The sequence below is a fragment of the Struthio camelus genome, chromosome 3, assembly GCF_040807025.1.
Source record: "Struthio camelus isolate bStrCam1 chromosome 3, bStrCam1.hap1, whole genome shotgun sequence".
NCBI lineage: Eukaryota > Metazoa > Chordata > Aves > Struthioniformes > Struthionidae > Struthio > Struthio camelus.
Genome location: NC_090944.1, coordinates 99494176 through 99514015, shown reverse-complemented (window position 1 = coordinate 99514015; position 19840 = coordinate 99494176). Strand labels below are relative to the sequence as shown.

At 40.2% G+C, this 19840-nt stretch overlaps 1 protein-coding gene across 2 annotated transcripts in view; it reads right to left on the bottom strand.

The window, feature by feature from the left end:
* KIF26B (kinesin family member 26B) overlaps positions 1-19840 on the bottom strand; it is a 316787-nt gene that overhangs the window by 105052 nt on the left and 191895 nt on the right. For both annotated transcript variants that reach the window (XM_068939319.1, XM_068939320.1), the window contains one exon: positions 11950-12133. In XM_068939319.1, coding sequence (XP_068795420.1) covers positions 11950-12133 — 184 coding nt within the window. The remainder of the gene's footprint in view (positions 1-11949; positions 12134-19840) is intronic.

Here is a 19840-nt window from a genome sequence, read left to right as displayed (position 1 = left end):
CCTTAGCGCCGCTCCTCAGCGCTCACAGAAATGCACAGGCAAAAATACAATGGTTAAGGTATTTTCCTGGGTGGGGGAAGAGCTTTTCTAGCCACGCTGCCTCCAGAATCAGGGCTCGGCTCAGGTGCCGTGGCCAACCCAATCAAGAACAGATTTCTGCTGCTAACCAACTGTATTTGGATGAACCTTCCAGCAACACAGAACAACGGAAAGAAGAGACTAAAGCAAAGATAACTATGCTCACACTGCGCACAGTTTAAAATACATATGTCATATTTCCTGTGGGAAAAGGGGGAAGGGACAAGGGGATGGACAGTTTTTCAGTTTTCCCACATCCATGTTTCTGTAATGGAGTACGTGCTGCTGCAAAGGTTAAAGTACAGCTTTCTTCCTGCCATTCTCATATGCACCACATTTTGATACCATATCTTCTTCTAACTAAGTTTCTCCCCTTCAGTATAAATACTGGAAATTGAGCAGATCTGTGGAAAAATCCAGCAGCAATTAATATGGATGAGATCAAATGTGATCTACAGAAATGCAATAGAGCCTCACAGATACCTAGAAAATTTAATGTAAAACAGTGCTATTTGTATGAGCATTTTCAATCACCCCACAGGAGAAAGAATATCATGTTATGCATAGGATGACTGAGCTAAGCAACCAGAAGGATATTATTTTTGATTAAATTCCACAAGAGGTTACTGGAAATGTCTTAAGGGAATGCAGAGTTTTTCCTCTCAAAAAAAAAAAAAATCCACTATTTGATAAACAAAAGCAAGTCTACAGCTAACTATCTTCTCAATTTTTCATATAACTTGTTTGGCAACTCCGTACATAGCTCATTGCTATATGTTCACACTGTAATGGGGGGAGAGGAGGATGAATATGTATATACATACACAGACATATACATGTTTGTAGATACATATGTATACACTGCACATATGCTGTGTATTATACATATACCTACCTATCCATCCATCACAGGTGCACCATTCCATTTCTCACTTTCCAGCCCTACAAGAGAAGTTTTGTGGATCATAAACCCTTAAAAATATATTAAATTACCTCCTGCTTTTGCAGGGCTGATCATGTCAATGATTTCAAACTTTGTTTTTACCTTTACCTAATAGAAAAAAAAACCTTTTTCATAAAGAAAAATGTGAACATTAAACTATTGCTTTTCATACCTGGCATTTCATATCTCACCATCCAAGGAAAAAGTCTTTTAACTGTAAATCGCGTCAGCAACAATATAGAAGAAAAGGCCTATTTATATGTGGAAAATGAAACGGCATTTGAATATCAGGAATCCAGATCGCTAATGTTACAATCCCATCTTCTAAACCACAGTGTCTCATCTGTTTGTAGGTAGGAGTCTGCACTGGAAGCGATTCACAGTTCTGCTCACACAGCAATGACATTTGGGGATCTGAGGGCCAGCGGCTCTTGCATGATGGGTATGCACATTGTGACCAGCTTTCCAGACCCATCCTGGCAGAAGCACACCTGAACATCTCCTGTCTTTAAATCAGTAAAGATCAGTTCAATTTTCCTTTGGTTCACAGAAGGCCAAATGTGTGGCAAAAGCCATTTGGGTCCTTTCCTTGAAGGACTAGTTGTTTCATGCATAAATGGCAGAGCCTTTGCAGTTAATCAGCTGCCTCGAGCCAGGACTGGGTACATTATGGTGAGCCTGTGATGCTTCTTGGACAGGACAGCGGAGGATACAGACGTCCACCTGGAGGACGGCAGCAACCATCTGGAACTGTTCTACAAGCACCTTGTTATTATACCTCCTGGTAGCTGGTTTATGTTACAGTTAAAGTTTGAGAGCAGAGCACAAGAAAAGGCTGCATTCCTACTCAGGGAGAGATTGATTGCACCTTACTTGCGCAGTCAAAATGCAGATATCTTAATTCTCAGGCAGCTTTCTAGGTTGCCTTTGTAATTAACTGAAAAAGAAAAGAACTACTGGTAGGCAAATCAGCCTATTCTAACATAGGGAGCACTTCTCCCCACTACTTACTGGAGGAATCTCTATGACCAGCCCAGATCAGAAGGTCATCAGATGGCTAGAGTCAGCAACCCGAATCCCAGGCTAAGGAAGCACAATAATGGCGGCACTAAAGAGTGAGGAAAAAGATGGGGAGATAATGACTCGGAGCAGGGAGAGATCCATTTCTCATAAAAGAAGCACAAAAAATGGATGAATGTCTCCAGAGAGATGATCCCAAAAGATGGTTTGATTCTTATATGAAGAGGAGAAGAAGGGGAAGAGATGGTGAATAAGAAGGGCTTCATCTACATGGCATTCTCAGTATTAAAATGCAGTGCACACTTAGCTCTTCCGCAGCTGGGCTGGTTACCTATTTAAGTCGACATTGTACCAGAGAAATGAGGTGAAGTCCAGACCTTTCGAATAATGGAAAGCAGAATAACCTTGTAGCTGAATCAATAGGCTCAGCCCAGTCATTAGTCCATGTTGTTACAGCAGTGCTATAGTGGAAGCTCCTGCAGCGTCCCCATCCTGTCTGTGCCACTGAGCACTGCTGCTGGACACACGCTGAGAGAAGTCAAATACAGAGGGAAAAGGCTGGGAGGAGAAGAGGAGCTTTAGGAAGTTTTAAGAAAAAAGTCTGTAATAAGACCTACAGTTAAGTGTTTAATGTACACCGCCCTCAATTTCAAAAAGATTTCAGATAACTTACTATGATCCCAGGTTTAGCAAACTATTCAGCATTTAAATTCTTTGCACAGCATTGTCCTAGAAAAACTCTTGTAATTTTCAGTTTCTTTCCTCTTGATTTTCCAGATTTATACTGACCTCTTCTTCATGGATTTAAATGTGAATGCAATGGGTTGGGAAATTTGGACGAGGAGAGGGGAAGAAGAGGGCATTTCAAAAAGTAGCACTGAAAGTCTCAGAAATGAAATGCAAGTGATAAACTAGACCTATCATAACGTCCCAAAATACAGTAAGTATTACAACTTAAATTAAAAAGTAAAGGAAATGAAAACATAACAGCTCAGAAGAAATTTGAAGAAATCAAAGTGTTTAAAACAATGAGCTTTTATACTCTAGAAAAATCTCACTAATTTTCACTCAAACTGCATTAACTTTAATGTTTAAGAGATTTTAAAACGTGTTGTACTGTGATACCATTTCAACGACATAAAAGTATGTTTAAAGCAAGAAAGCATACTTAGTATATGACCACATATTAAAGATTTCTGTAGCTTTTTTCATTACGTTGACTATACTGGAACAGCCACATTAATTGAGCCATGTGTCTGTGAATCAAGGCTTCCAGTCAACTAGAAGTCTACAAATTATGCTCATTCATTCTGCCAGGTGACCTCAGACAAGAACACAGTGAAATATCCTAAAAGTCAAACATGAGTGGGCAAAATCAAACATCAACGACAATGCAGAGGACACTATATAAATAAAGTCATTTAGGAACATACAAAACTTAGCAGCACCAGCTTGTAGTGATTTAAGTGAGCTAACTTTCCTTCGATCCTCAGAATCTGAAGGAAAATTCAGCAACGCAGACCAAGATAAACCATATGAAACTAGGCTTTACAGCTGTTTACCTGAGTGACATGTATTATAAAAGAATCATATAAAGGATTTAATCTTCTGACACAGAAATAAGAAATACTGTCAAAATGAGATATAGTTTTTTTACATTTTCTCTACCTAGTTCAAACTCCACCTGGGAACTTCCTCTACCCCTCTCTTTTGTTCATCGGCTTGCCCATCAGTATAATATCTGAGTACACAGAGGAAGATGTAACCAAGAAGAGAAACACCATTTTTCATACAATTTCAGGCAAGAAAAACTCTACAGCAATAGTTCATTATCCATATTTGCTGTCATCAATATTTTGTACCCACAATAGGGATAGTATTGAAAAAGCGTAAGGGAAATGTATTCTGTATCATGCGTGAACACACGGTGCCCAGATCGGCAGCGCGCTCTTAATGCCATACAGCAAATTTGCTTCATTTTGTGGCGTCAGATGCAAGGACGGCAAAGGTATTCTGCCTTCAATTTCCCCTTTTCAGAAATACGTCCATTGCTCGTGTCTGCCTCCATTTACCAGCCTGCATCTGCAATGCTCTGGGAAACAACCGCACTAAAAGCCCGTCATCCTCAGCTCCTCTCCCTGGGACCTGTTTCTCACCAGCTGACCTTGGGAATCCTTTTACCAGGAGTTCCAACTCATCATGCCAATAACTGCAAAGCCACTTCCTAAGCTTTTAACAACTTGCCAGTGGGCCAAAATGGACCCATTCCCCTTAGCTAGACTCATTAACAGACAGGGCTGAGACCCAGTCTCCCCCTGCAGTGGCTGCCTACATTATATGGCTCAAATGCAGCCCTACTTCTCCACGTGGGAATTTTGTCTAGTGTGGCGTCAGATGGAGGCAATGGGCCAAGTTTTCCCTTAGCAGGCTTGCATGGTGTGCATTACAAAGTTTCCATGAAGGAGCAGCTTCTGCACTTGAGAGAGAAGGAAACGTAATTACGACCATCCTCTAAATTGTAGAAACATGAGTAGGTAAAAATTTCTTCCAAATCTTTCCTTACACCTCACAGGCAACAAAAATGCAATCTAACCCTCTCCTCCAGCCTGGGAAGGCACTCACACAACCAGGATAGGCTGTAACTAGGAGGAAGACAAACTAGCTGTGCACATAAAACAGGATCGAGGGATATCAGAGATTAACATTGTTCACAGCAATTCTCACAACTTCTCCGAACTTCACCTTTTTCTTAAAGCAGCTTGATGTATTAAAAATCCTCCGAGAAAAGCACATTTAGCAGGACTCTAGCCAAAGTACATGAAGGCCTCAGCCAGATCCAACCAATAACTTTGCTGAGGAAAATCCCACTTATGAGCAATTCTATCTGGAGGGCAAAAGGCCACCTGGATTTCATTACAAGTGGAACTAATTATTTAATTTATAGAACAGTCATGTTGACAACAATGATGAACACGTCTCCTTTAAATGCCTCACGGAATAGTCCTTTTTTTTCCCAATTTCAGTAACCGTGGTGACTTCAGAGGAAAACAGCTTCCACCTCAGAAATTGCTTTCTGTGATAAAAGGTTTAAATTTCATTTGTCACGTAACAGTTAACTTTTTCTCCCTATACATCTGCGTGATGAAAGTTTGTAAAGGAGAGAGAACCTCTTCTCTTACTTCTCTCTTGAAAAGCTTCAAGATGGTTGGCAGTGAAGTGAACAGTATATATTTGGCAGGTCATGCTTGATTTTTTTGCTGACCTTAACGTGGGTTTTCTTTCATTAACACTTGCTTAATGCATACAGTAATGTTTCCCCAAAAATCCTCAGATTCACAAATCAGAGAGTCAAAATGCAAATACTCAAAGTAAAAAGGGGGTTTCCTGTATCTTGTGGGCCTAATAAACACATGCATCAATTTTGTTCCCTTCAAACCAACTTTGCAAATCCTCTAAGTCTAAGAACGTCTCTTTACCTTCCACTGATGCAAAGTGATATACTGATATACTTTTCACTGATACGTACTTTTCACTGATATAAAGAGTTTAAAGAGATGACACTGCTATTGAAAACGTATTTTGACAAAGACTGTTCACATCAGGCACAGCCAATAGCTGTGATCAGGCAATAGCCAATATAATACTCACTCATTATTAACACATATTCTGTACTGTTATAGTTTGGATTAAACCCTGTCAAAGCCTGCGCTTATAATTGCTGCCCTAGCTTGTGAAAAGTCCCATAAGCTATTTTAAGGTAGTAGATTGTTTAAATTACAGCAGTTTGCCAACGCAAAACTGGCATATACTTCTGTTTCCCTAAAAGACACATATGAATCTACTCAGAAATCTGAACTGCTCGGACAGTAGGGAGTTGTTCACTGTTAGTTTTGGCGGGGTTATACGTAAATAAGTAACAGCTCAAGGGGAGAGCAGGGACAGAAAAATCAAGATGGGCAAGAAAAACCTGATACAGGCTGAACCAACGCTGGTACTGCAGCACCCCTAAAACTGGAGAGGGAATGGGACATAGAGGTCTTGGCTGGACAGAACTGCTAGAGTAAGCAGAAAAACTGCCTTTGGTTGCTTTTCACCATCTGCATTCAAGATTTTATATCTCCTTGTAAAAGAATTGAATTGCATTAATAATAACTGATCCATTCCTTCATAATTTCTTTCCCTATCTGGAAGTAATCTACAAAGCACTGAATCTTGACCAGCTGCTTGGGTCAAAAGAATAGTAGGTAGATTATATAATCAATGTACCAAGTGGGGTGGTATGACATAAAACTATCTTTTGATTTTTAAAAGCATGGTATCACTGCTTTTTTTAAGCCAAGGAAGTAAGACTGTGCCAGTTAATCATCAGTAGTACCCTGCCTCTGAGGATCTCCTGCCTCTAAAGATGCAAGGAGCACTGTATTCCCCCCCAACACACAAAAACTGTTCTCCTTTGCCAAGTGAAATACCAACCGGCTTGTCTAGTCCGGTGGGAATTTCCAAAGGAGCTTGGGAGAATTTGATGCCAACTCCCAGTGACACTCACAAAAAGGCAACGGAACGACATAATTAAGCATCTCTGAAAATCCCCCGCCATTTTGGTGGAGGCAATTTCAAGTCAGACAAAACCTTTCTGACGTTTCTAGATTGACGTTTATGCTCATCAAGGTGATGACAAGGTAGACTGCAGAGTAATGTAAAGTGAATAGTAAATTTTAGGCTTATTTCAATCACGTAGTTGATGTTTTAAAGTTAGATTAAATTCTTAGAGCCTGGAACTGAAAAAAGATTTTTAACTGAATCTGCTTTTGTATGCGGCACACACAGTTAAAGAGAAAGCTGTGTGACTCGGAAGTGTCTGTCATTTGGGGGGCATTAATGGCCGCTGCTCAGCTCCTGCTCACAGCCTTTCCCAGACAGGCCCTGTGCTCAGCCCCTGCCAGAGGACCCGCTCCCGCATCTCTCACTCACTTATGAGATTATCAGAAACACCTCCTTTGTGTTGCTTCCTATCCTGCCCTACGCACTTCCAAAGGGCTCCACAAAAGCATCTGCAATGTAACCTATTACTCCCCCTTCAAAGATTTTAATAATCTCCTCTTCTACAACACCTACAAACCTTGACAAGGGGTATCTAATATTAGATTGCTGATGTGTTGAGGACACTGCTATCAAGATGACCGGTCATACCTCATTGTTTCCCCTGGCTTCCTGTCTCTCTCTCTGTCTGGTCTACCTCCCTCCACTTAGCCTGTAAGCATTCTGAGACAGAAAGCTTCTTTGGTCTGTATTTATATATCATCTAGCAAAATGGGACGAGGCTTTGCAAACAGGACTGCTGGTGCTACAGAAAATAAAAGGTAACCACACTAACACAAAATATAGTTGGCTTTGCTAATGCTTTGAAATGAACTCCAGAAGAAAGTTCAGTGATGACTTGCTTCTCCCTGGTGGAAACATTTTGCATAGGGATGATTTTAAATGTACAAACATTGCTATTTTATTTTCAGATTAATAAAAACCAAAATCAAAAATTCACACCAATAAAGTAATTTATTCTCTGCCCAAATATAACCGATATTTTTTGGTGGCAGAGTTCTATAAGGCTACAAAGAGAAAAATAATAAATGAAAGACAACGCAGAGACCACATCCATCCATTCTAAGCCCTGAGTCATCTGAACACAACTTATTTATTAAGGCTGGCAGGAAAATTTTCTCTAAAGTTGTTTTTCATGGGAAATGTGGTGTTCAGCAAAACAACACCTTTCACAAAAAGAATATTTCAGGCTTTCATCAAAAAACAGTTTTTGTTTTGTTTCTGTTTCACGGAAAACGGGGGTGAAAACGGAGGGAAGCAGACTGAGGAAAAAATCTAAGCAAATCTACTAGAACGCCCTCAAACTAGTTATCTGAGTGAAGCCATAGAATAATTTGTTATTCCTGCATTGAAAGCCTTTTTTCTCTGTTTCTTGGCTCATTGTCAGAACGGACAAAACAGACTGAAGGAGCACGTTCCAGAAAACGGTGGGAGTTGGAGAAACTGCACGTACAGTCATCCAGGGTAGCTGCACTCTATGTATACGTGTAAATCCAACTAGAGCAATCTGCCTCTCTGCTTTGCAGAATAGCTCAGAATAGGAAGATGCAAAGACAGCAGGGAGAGAAGGAAAAGTAAGCTGTTGCAGCTTAGGGAGCAGGACTGTCATTCATCCCAAAAGAAACTTCTCTGTTATCTGGAAACAACAGTGGGGATATCTCATTGGCGGTCAGCTCTTGCTAGCAAAGGCAAACCCAAAGCATGTGTGCATGTCACCTTTTACTTTACTTCACAGAGAGTTTTTTGGAAATCTGTCCAACAAAGGATCTGATCCTTTACTACTTTATTTCAGTTTGACATTGATGTATTTCTGCTAGGGTCAATGATGTATCCAGCACTGAAGTAAGGTGGTGATTACACAGTCCCATCATTTCATTGTTAGTATTATCCTCCTTCTGTGAAGCTGAATGTTAGTCTTCAGATAGCACCTCTTCCTAATTCCAGGCTGGTAGAGTTTGGTTTACAAGGCGTTGTGCAGGAAAAGGTGTGAAGCACACAACTTGAACATACACTTTCAGATTCTCTTCTCTTTGTCCATCTGGACTCTTCAGTTGTACCCATACCCATGCTAATCGAGCTCGTAATTAACCTTCAAATATCCCCGTAGTTTAACTTGCAAAAATTACATGCCCAGACATGACAGCCGATCCCTTGCCAAGAAAGTCTGGAATTTTAAATAAATCATTGTCATCAATTTTGTAGTGAAAAGCAGAATTCATGAAATTTCCTGTGGAAGTGAAAATCTAAAATGGCAACTCTTTGGTGGCAAGCTTTTTCTAGAGAGTTTTGAAATTAAATTTACCCTCCAAGTCTATGCTTTGAAGGTCCTGGCTTCTGATCCTGCAGCTCCTGGATACCCATGTACCCTGGCAAACTGACAGGGAGCTCAGAAGCTGCAGCTCAGCCAGTAACATAAAGCTTCTGTCCTGGGGCTCCCAGCTCCATAGCAAAAACTTTTACTTCTAGGAAGCACAGGGAAGCCTGTGCTAGGATAGTCAGTATGTGAGCGTCCCCAGAGATCTCAGAAAGGCAGATTTCTTAGCGGCTGCCAGCCTTTCAGTACTGACAAACAAATAAGACTTTCCAATACAAAACTGTCATGTTAAAAAATGCCAGGCCCCTTCAAATCCAAAATTAACCAGATTTTTATCACAATGGGATTATTGGTAAAGTGTTATTTCCATCCAAACTAGTGAAAATCCAAGTCACCGAAATTAAGGTTTAGCTCTCCTGAACCCTCTTCCTCCACACTGTCCCACATTTTATACATTTAAACTCTTATAGAAAGCATTATATGAAAAAAAATGCTAGGAAAATTTGCACAGCTTTTTGCATAGCCATATCAAAACACATGCCCACCAAACCAAGCAGAACCTATGCAAATAACAATAACAAAAAAATAAAAAATAAAAACAAGCAAACTGAAAATTCCATTGCTTCATCTGAAATTTTCCCAGTCTGACAGATAAATTACTTTTTTATCCTGCAGTCACCCACTTACTATGCTTCACACCTATCTCTGACATATTAAAATGTAAATTATGCTACAGAGGTAAACTGATGGGAACAGTTTGATGAAACTATATGAGCTTTAGGTCATAATTATAGGGTGATGCCTAGAAGAAACAGAAGAGGAGAGAAATGGAACTGAATTCCTGAAGCTGCAGGCTATACATATTTTTGCTAATAGAAATGTGGAAAAAAAGAATTTTCTCTATTTTGATTGCATGAATCAACCTAATTTGGTTCTCCTACTTTGGAGAAGCATGTGTTAAAACATTTTTTAAAAACCTCCTAGCTCTCTCTCACACACTCTGATAACTACTGGATGGTAAATCTATATCGAAAAGAAATATCTTCCTGACAAAGAATGATGATTAAGATCCAAACTCCTTCCCAACGCTTCCACCTCAAGTTATCAGCATCGAGTTACAACGGGGGTGAATTTGGCAGCACACAAGATGAACGCAGACTCCATTCCTTGCTTGAGTTAAAGTGAAGGTTGCAAAACTGGCCCTAGGCATACACAAACTGGGAAACTGCCTCCAGCAGCACAGGCCAACTTCAGTAACACCAGAACCAGGCAAATTCCTGCCCGCTGCTGCCTCCCCAAAGGGAGCAATGATGGTGTGAGGGGTGGTATGTCCTCCCTGCAGCAACAGGCACTGACCCCCATACTCATCGTTACTTTGGCACAGGCAAAATTGCCCTTTAGGGCTCCCCCTGCACTTCTCTCTTACAGCTGACTTAGCCCCTTCCCATTGCAGAAGTGGGCTGGCTTTGACCTAGCTCCCAGCTGTAGCTCTTCATCTGCCGGGCTGCAAAATTGCAATTTTACTTACATAGCTGGAAAGCCTGGAGCCTGCTCTGATACGTGGTGTTGATGGAGAAGCAAATCATAGCTCTGTTTGGGTATATGGCAAAACTGCTGCCCAAGCCCTATCCACTGGAAACACATAATCAGAGGAGCAGAAGAGGTTCAGGTCACACTTGAGTTCCTTGTTTTCATAAATACATCCTTCATTATTACTCAATGGAATACTTTTTTTCAGATAGAGCCAATCTCAAGCACAAAAATGTAAGAATCTTTAGAGAACAGCTTCTACTGTAAATATTTGCCATAGCAGATGCTTAAAACAACTAACAGGTACAAGCTTACTCCTGCTCCCACTGAAGTCAGTGTGCGCATCACTACTAACTTTTGTAAAACCATGACAGATTTGTACTTTTCTTCCCACCTACCAATTCAGAGGAAAGGAAGGGAGCCCTGTGTGGAAAGGAGTTAAAAGAACTGGAGCTGTGCAATTTCCCAAAGTGAGTAGCCAAAATCAGCAACGGAAATAAGGAAGCACATCCTGTGCTCAGTGCTCCTAGATAATACAGTGTGATTTCTCTCCTAAACAGAAGGATTTTCAACACATTCATTGTCTCTGCTTAGTGTTCAACGAATATGGAAAAGCGGAGCACGCAGAGGCTTGCATAAGAAACTACCTTGATTAAAGCAAACTACTGTCTTCAGTAAGTGCCTGCATGTATTCCCAGATGTGATGTGTCAGGGTCTCCAGTTGTGACAGGGAGAAAGCAAGGGCTTAATCCCCACTCAGGCAAACAGTAAAGCAACAACAAACTATACAGCCACCTTCTCCACTGCCTCAACCATTTTCCCTCATAAGTAAGTACCTAAGCAGCATTTTAGATACATACCTAACTAGTATTTCAAGAGGGTATGATCATGGAGAACGGGAGGAAATAACATCACTGAAGGAAAAAATGAGCAATTCATCATTATCAGCGTAGGCTTTATTCAGGTACACAGTCAAGCCTTGTCATGTCTGTACTGGAAGAAAGCTCGGACACATGAGCCAGAAGCAAATTACAGTGCATCCAGCCAAGTTACCAGTTCGGACAGCGAGGGGATCAGGAACTCGGAGTATGTCACAACAAGCACCTGCTACACGGTTTAAATTCAGTCACAGAGACTAATCTGTTCCAGAAACCCTAGCAGAATGGATATTATAAACACCTAGTAGCACTGTGTTCCTAAAGCAGGTGCATTTAGCGTAGAGCGCGAAAGGTCTTACGGCTGCACAATTGGGTCTGTCTGTGTTAAAGTCCACTGCAACTTTATTCGCATTTCACTTGCATTAAGTAAGTAATTTTGTCAACCTTTTGAATGCGTGCTCAGGGACAAATTTCAGCAAAGCCAACAAAGAAAGCACAACGGTCTTCCAATTTCCTTAATGTTTTCACACAGAAAAAAATCTCCTCCCAAAGAAAAAAAGCATTTTAGTGATACTCGCAAGGCCTACCTTGCCCACACCGGGGGTGTCCTTCACCTTGCTGACTGCCCTCAACAAACATGGTGGTGCAGGGGGTGGGGAGGTCTGAAGGATACTGCCGAAGCTGGTGGAGAAGAGAGGAGACTCAGGAACAGATGATGCAGAAGGCCTATGCTTCTTCTTTTTGGAAGACAGGTTTAATTTCTGAGCAGCTCTGCAGGAAAAATGAAAAAAAAATGACATGTAGGAAAAATGACAAAAAATCCTCCAAACTTAACACTAGAAGCAGTCAAGAATAAAAAATGTATTTATCAGGTTGCCATTCAGGTAGGACCTCCATTTTGCCCTCACTGACCCCAAAAGTTTTATAATTCTGGTTCTCTGCTCATTATTACTGGTTTAACCCTACTGACTTCACAGAGTTTCTCCAAATTTACTGTCTGCATTAAGCAGGGTCAGAATCAGGCCTCTGCCACTATCTATTGAAACGATTCAGACTGCAAGAAAGCACCATCATCTGCAATTAAATTAATGAGCTATACAGCAATTTATGCTATAAAATTAAGTTCAGTCACTGAATGGTTCACAAAGAATTGTTTGTTATTCATAAGCCTGTGATTAGAAAATGAATACTTGTGCAATGTTTGGAAGTAAGCAGCCACTGTTATGGTAATTAGTATTCAATGCTCAGGTGAATCTGCTGAGCTGTGAGCAGCCTTGCTCCAGGTACTTTAAAATTTTATCACCTCTAAAATACAAGCTAGTTTAAAAGACAAACAAATGGTGACCAGTGGAAAATTTGCTGCATGCAGTGAGATGGAGACAGTCGCACCAACTACAGCTGTATTAACCACTAAGCATGGAAGATAAATTAAGACTTAGTTTTATTAACACAATACACTTGCATAAGAATGCTGAAGTGTGTATGGACACCAAACAAAAAGCCAAATATTTCTGGAAAAGAACTGTTCAGTACTTTTGTTTTGCAATTTTTTTTTTTTGAGGGGAGAGAGAGACAATTCAACATTCAGTCTTTGTTGTAGCTGTTTTCTTCTAACACACATGCACGCTCCACGTTGCCCAGTGATAATGTTGATATCAATCACGCTGTCCCAGAGTTTTCCCTTTTGTAAAATGGGTGCTTTAAATAGAGCCAGATCAACTGGGTAAAGTAGCATCTCCTTTCAAGTTGTTTGTTTGGCAGATAAACTGTGACTTAAGATCACTATAAAAGCAGTCTACGTTGGCAGTAGCTCTCCTTACCTTGCTGCAGAGTGACAGGCAAGACCAACAAGTCTAAATCCTTCTAAGTTGCATAAAACTGTAGCTCTATTGCACTGCTATCAATGCGTATTACCCAACTCTGCACTTACAAAAGTGATCAAATTAATTTAACTGAAAGAGTTAGAGAAAAAAGACTGACTAAAAAAGCTTTTATATAGATATGCACTCACTTCAATATGTATGTATCTTGTGTTTGTATCAGATGTTTCAGACACATGAACATGTTACCACTAGACATGAAGTCGCAGTATGTCAGCTGATTGTGGGTGCACTGTGTGCATCGCCAATGTGTATAGTTTTAGCCTATGGTAAATGGAAAATAGTTCCAGACAGGCTGATATACAGGTTGACAGTTTTTAATAAAAGAAAAACACTAAGACATTTTAATTGACCTGACATAGAATTACAGTTCAGAAGTTTCTGTACCACCTCATTGTTCTTGTTCTTCCCCTTCTCTCTGGCCTACAAACTGCAGTTCATAGCCCAGCCCTCTGTTTTAAGATGCTCTGCATTTTTTCCTTTGAAAATATAAGCAAAATGTGTTGGCCCAAACACAAAGCGCAAAAAGCACCATTTTCTTCTTTTCCTAGCAATTTCAATGGCTTGAAAGGGTTCAGCGATTTCAGCCTTCATGCTGTCCAACACTAATGCTTTGATAAAGTTGTCCTCTCTGAGTCAAGGTTTTCAGTATGCTCTAGCTGCACTATAACATTATTTTAAGTAAAATCGTGTACTGTGTGTAACAACTGAAAATACAAATGTTCGCCAAATACACTCCAAAACATACTACTGTGTTTATATAGTCAAACTCTGTAGTCCATTCTAAAATGTAAGTAGTGGCTCCACCCACTTAGGTCTTACATATTGTCTTATTAACCCACCTTGGGTGAAAATACATCTCCTACAAAACATTTTCTAAGTTGACTGAGCCATTACCTGTCTTGTCACTACACGCTTTCCCAACATTATGCTGTTCTTGTTTCTAAGCTGATAGTATAACACAAACCACCTCTTGAACCAACCAAGTCCACAGCTGACATTTTTCTTAAAGAAAAAACGTTGTTGGAGGATATATGGCCTTTTCAAAACCTTGGAACTATATTCTAGTTTGACAGTTATAACCTTTGAGATAGCATTCAAATAGAAGAACCTGAATTTTATTTTATATTTTGAGCCTGCAATTGGCAAATATATATATAAAAAAAAATGATCCACATCTCACAGCTTCATGAGGTTTTCTGTTTTTCCCCAAGGACAGAAAATCGATGAGTGGAGGGCTAGAAAACCATTTATGAACCCTATCATACTTCACTGAATTTCAAAGGGGATCAAAAAGGCTGTAGCCTCAAGTAATTCCCAGAGCATTTGATTGAGAAGAGGAAGATATTTTAACTAGCTGCAGGCTGTACACAAACCTGTACAGTGTGGCTTTTTGTGAGCACATTTGCATGAGTTTAATATCACTCAGCCTGGGTAGCTAGCATTGCTCTGAACAGAGTTGGTCATGCCAGTTGAAACTTGTTTGGCTACATGATCTTAGCACAGGAAGTTAGAAATTCTCACATTTGACTTTTCCAGGCAAGTTAGGGGTCGGCATTCAAGGGCTCTTCCGTGCGGTCTCTCTAGACAACCTGACTGCCCAGGCAGGACCTCGGGAGACGTGAGTATTGCTCCAGCTCGCCGCCTACCCAGCTCAGCCAGCATCTTCTTAGACTGTGCTCTTTGTACAGGAGAAGCTAATTAGTTTTGGTTTAATATCTAGTATAATAGGACTCTGATTTCCACTTCAGACTAGGCATACGTCTGTGGTAACCCTAATGCGATGACGGCAGCATGGTTTTATGCATTGGCAAGAAGTTGATCACTCTTAAGAGTTACATTGTGTCAGTCTTAAGCCAAGTAATGGCAGTTAAAAACTGCCAAGGGCGCAAGGGGCTCCCGTTCGATGCAAACGAAGTCTGGGCTGCGTGGAGCGCAGCTGCGGTAGGGATTGTCTCCACAGAGGCACACAGGAAACTTGAGCCAAATCCAACTTTTGAAGTGGGTAATTTGCACTGTGTTATGCCTCTGTGTGGACACACTCCTTCACAGCTAAAGCACCTTTGATTTGATTTATGTGAATTCACATCCAGATTTAATGCAGTTTACCTAGTACACTTTGGATTCACACCTTTAGTTAATTTGGATTATTTTTCCTGAGAGTCCCTATGTAAACAAGCTGCTAGAGACATTGTGAAAGCTTAAAAGATTTGTGGCAGAGGAAATAATTGCAGGATCAAGGTTTGAGATTGCAGAAAGGGTGTTAGAAAGCTGATTACAGCTCAATCCAAATAAAACAGATGGATTGCTGGCAGGAAAGGGGAAATGCTCTGAATACCCAGCTGACCTGTAGCTAAGACTCGGTTCATTACTTGAGGGGACATGTTTTGGGGTTTTGCTCTTTAAAACAGAAGTTTAGTAAGGTGCATTGCTGGGCAGTCAGAATGCTTTGCACCTCCTACCTATTCAGAAATGAACAGATTTTGTTCTCTTAAAACTCCATGGACAGCCTAGGATTTCCAAAAAACTCAGTGCAGAGCTAACTTTGCTCCAGTGGAAGCCAATTCATGATTGATATGAACTTTCCGAAAGCCTAAGATCCTCCGCAGAATTTACTGAAGAAATGAAAGTAAATCAGCTTACGAGGTAATTCTGACAAGTTAGCGAATAAACTACACTTTTCTGAAACTTATCTGGGGAGATGAATGAACAGGAATGGATTAAATAATCCATTTTTAACACAGAACAAAGTAAGTGCTAGGGTGACCCAATGATCCCTATTAAGAAAGCTAATCATATTAGTTATAAGCAACCCATGAATGAACCATGGAAGCTGACAAAACTCTTTAGACAAAAAAAAAGGCATTATAGAAACCTGTAGAAATTATCTAACTCAATAACTCGGTAAGCAATTAAAGTACAACGACACATACAAGCAAACACAGTGGAAGGCACAGTTTGAACTTTCATGGCTTCTAAATTAACTTTAGCTGCTCACAGAGAGCAACTTCAGAAACTCTGAGGACAGCTCCATAACAAGCAGGCCCGCTTGCTGTTTAGCAATAGTCAGGGAAAAGAAAAAAAAAATAGTTGCCGTACACCAATTAAAGAAAAGACCAATAAAGCCTCCCCGTAATACGTAACAGTCACGTATCTCTAGCTTGAACAGAGTGGACTGGGACCTCATTTGGTGTAAATCATTGTAAGATCATGAACTTCAGGAGGCCTAGCTATGCCAGCTCATAGTGTATTTACTTACTCTCATTTAAGTAAGAAAACAGGGGCTGCTACTAAAATTCAAGGGTCACCTATTTAGGCTGCTAAAAAATATATATATTTTTTGACATGTCATCCAAGGCTTAATTAAAGCTTTGGGACTCACTGACAAAGTAGAGATCAGTAAGATCAGCAGGTTTGTTAGGTTCAAGAGATTAGACATTCATGTGAATAATAAAAATATCATTCACACTTGTGGTAGCAAAGATCACCGCTGATAAGAGACATTGACTCTTAATGAGTACATGATACAGCCCCTCACCACTGACATCTGGAAGAAATTTCCTTAGGTGCATATATTTGTACAACTATTCATTATTGGAGTTTTATATATTATACTCTGATGCATCCAGTACTTGTCACCCTTGGAAACAGAACTCCAGATTACAGGGGCCATTGAGCTGATACACCAGTTTTTCTGTCAAAATAAAAACTGAGAATATGCTCACTTTCAAATTTTATTTTCCACTGAGAAAATTGCTCTCAAGCTGTGGAGGCTAAACTGTCACGCACTAGCTAACTTTAATTTCTGTTTTTGCAATGTTCATTAAAACTACATATCTATTTGATATCTAATAATTACATTAGTATCTATTCTCTTTATTTGGAAGAATAAATTTCATTTTGTAACGCAAATGCCTCTCTACTGAGTGCATCTTTCAAGAAGCAAGATATGAACAGTTTCTGTCTGCAAGTGATGTCTTACCAAAGGATGGGCTGGCTTTATAAGCCCAGTAACTAAAGCCTAGTAATTAAAACTCTAACTTTATTTATCCAGAACTGGCCTTGTCTGTTATATCTTAGTGCTGGCTTGGAAAATAGACAAAAGTTTAGTTTGGAAATCTGAAACAAATTTCCTAAATGTATTTGTGCAGATATGTCACGAGTTCTAAATACAGCTACATATGTGACCAACAGTGTTGGTTACCTAGTGTGAAACACTGATATATGACAGTTCCTACAGTCTTAAGACTGGGCACCTAAAGTGAAAGATACCATTTCCCAGCCTCTCTCCCTCAACACAAAAAGCCTCAGTCATGATATATATATATATTTTAATATGGGCCATAATTCTTCCTGTAGCAAAAGGAGAAATCATTGACTGTCACCTACTACAGAAAATGTAAGCTGCAAACTGTTCTTCTTAACTGATGGAACATCAAACAAAAGTACTCTGGAAGTTTTGATTATTTCCAATTGAAATGTTTGTAAACATGAGTTCATGGTGTATTTTCTGTTTGGGATAAATGCGTTTACTTAAAATGAGTCATCGTATCACATAGGTCCTCATGTAGTTGTAATTCAGGTAAGAGCCAACAACGTACAGCAAAATTATAAACGTGCAGGCCTCACGTTTCATTTTTTGAGTGCTCTGACAAAGATGAGCTCATTCTTCTTCTACCATTATTATTCATATTACTGCCATTTCTAATTGTTACAATTAAGAACAAGCACTCTTCATGTCAGGCACAGTGGGAGGTGGGTTTCTTTAAGTCATACATCTTGCTGGCAGTTTGAATGGCTCTGCAGACTGACAGTTTCTCCAAGTTTCTCCAATATTACGGGCATACAACGCCCAGGACAAAATAATAACCCTTCGCCCACACAAAATACAATTTTTTTTTTCCATAAGAAGAGGACAGTTTAGTTTTGATTTTTAGGAACACAGGGTCAACTCCACACTTGCTTCTTCTCCAGAGTTTTCACATACTGAATTTTATCAGTTACATGCTGCATATGGAAACTGGAAACAGGACACTAACGAAGATATTTACATCACCTAATTTTAGGGATCTAACCTAGCTGCTTTGAATGATCATCTCAAGTGATTCTCCCAAGCATCTGTACTAGTCATGCGGGATCACTAAGGTGACACTTCAGCTGAGTTGACCTAGAAGGTACGACCACCAAAAGGGGAGGTCCCATACCCGCCTTTGCCCTGTCTATATTTCCCTTCCCTCCCTTCCTCCTTTCTTTGCATTTTTGTTTGACTTGGGTGCTACTGCTTTAACCTCCTGATCTGGCTCATGCCACAGGGTACTCTAAATCACACTTACTTGACATGGTTGATATGCCTGAATTACTAGGAAAAGCACTTCCCCTACCTTAAAACCTGAGGCAGGTGGTACTAAATGTGGTTTCAGGCCAAGCCTCTTCTTTCTATTAGGAGGGCAATGACCTGGCGGTGAGAGCCACAGCTTCCTTTGTACCATGCCTTTCTTTGCATCTCCTAAAGCAAAGAGAACAGAGAGCTGTTTTACAGCATGTTTAATCAACAAGCAGACAGCAGTTTTCTGGCCCAAGGGGCCAGACTGCCTCTCCGCCATCTGTTGGAAATGGGGGCTACCACCTGCTCCACGCACACTGCAAGAAGGACTCCAAGGGCTTATTCTTGCACCTTTACACGGAACAGTCTTTCTCATTCAGACTGAGGGGGAGAAGACGGAGCTACAACCTTGTACAGTCGGCTAGTCACATCCCTTGCCAGCCCACCTTTCCTGCCTTTCAACGGGAGTGATGAGCTATGAAAGAGAATCAGGGCAACTTTACTCCTCTGCTTTCATTCTCTGTGTGACCATACCCAGGGCTGTGGTACTGTAGCCTAGTGAGACATGTAAAGCATGAAATAAGAATCCTCAGAAGAACATTTTCTGGATTTGTAGTTTCAGTAAGATTTTTAGTATTTGTGTTTAATTACTTTACAATGCCTTCAAAATCTGGAGATAATTTGAGCTTTCTGCTTATGCTGTAGAAGGTATAATAAACATCTCTCTAATGCCCAGTAAACACTTGCCCCTTATTGTTCTCTTTATTCTTATGCGTGCATTCAATTTCATAGCAACAATAAAGTTATCCCAGGCTGCAATCTTTTACTTCTTGGGTGGTTAATGTAGAAACTTTGGCCTCAGTGCCTTAATGAATGGGCTCTCCCCTGGAGCTGTGTTATAACTGCCCAGAAATTCATTATTTTTAACTTCTTATTCTAACTTCTAAATTCTAACACACAGTAAAAATAGGGCTTCAGTCTTTATTCGGGATATGTCTTATAAAACCTGAGGCTTGCTGGACATAGGCAATCTTAGTGGAATTAGCAGCTCAGATCTGCTCTTATATCAAGTTCAAATTTGGGTAAATCCGCTGACAACAGAGCCGATCCCAAACTGCACCAAGATGAAGAAGATCAATATGAGGCTTAATAAGAAGCTTATGGTCCTACACAGGCACATATCGCAGAATAGAGGACTCTCAGTCTTGTTACTTGAGTGAAACTCCTAATTTTGGAAAAGGATCTGACAAGACACTAAACAAATCACTTCACATG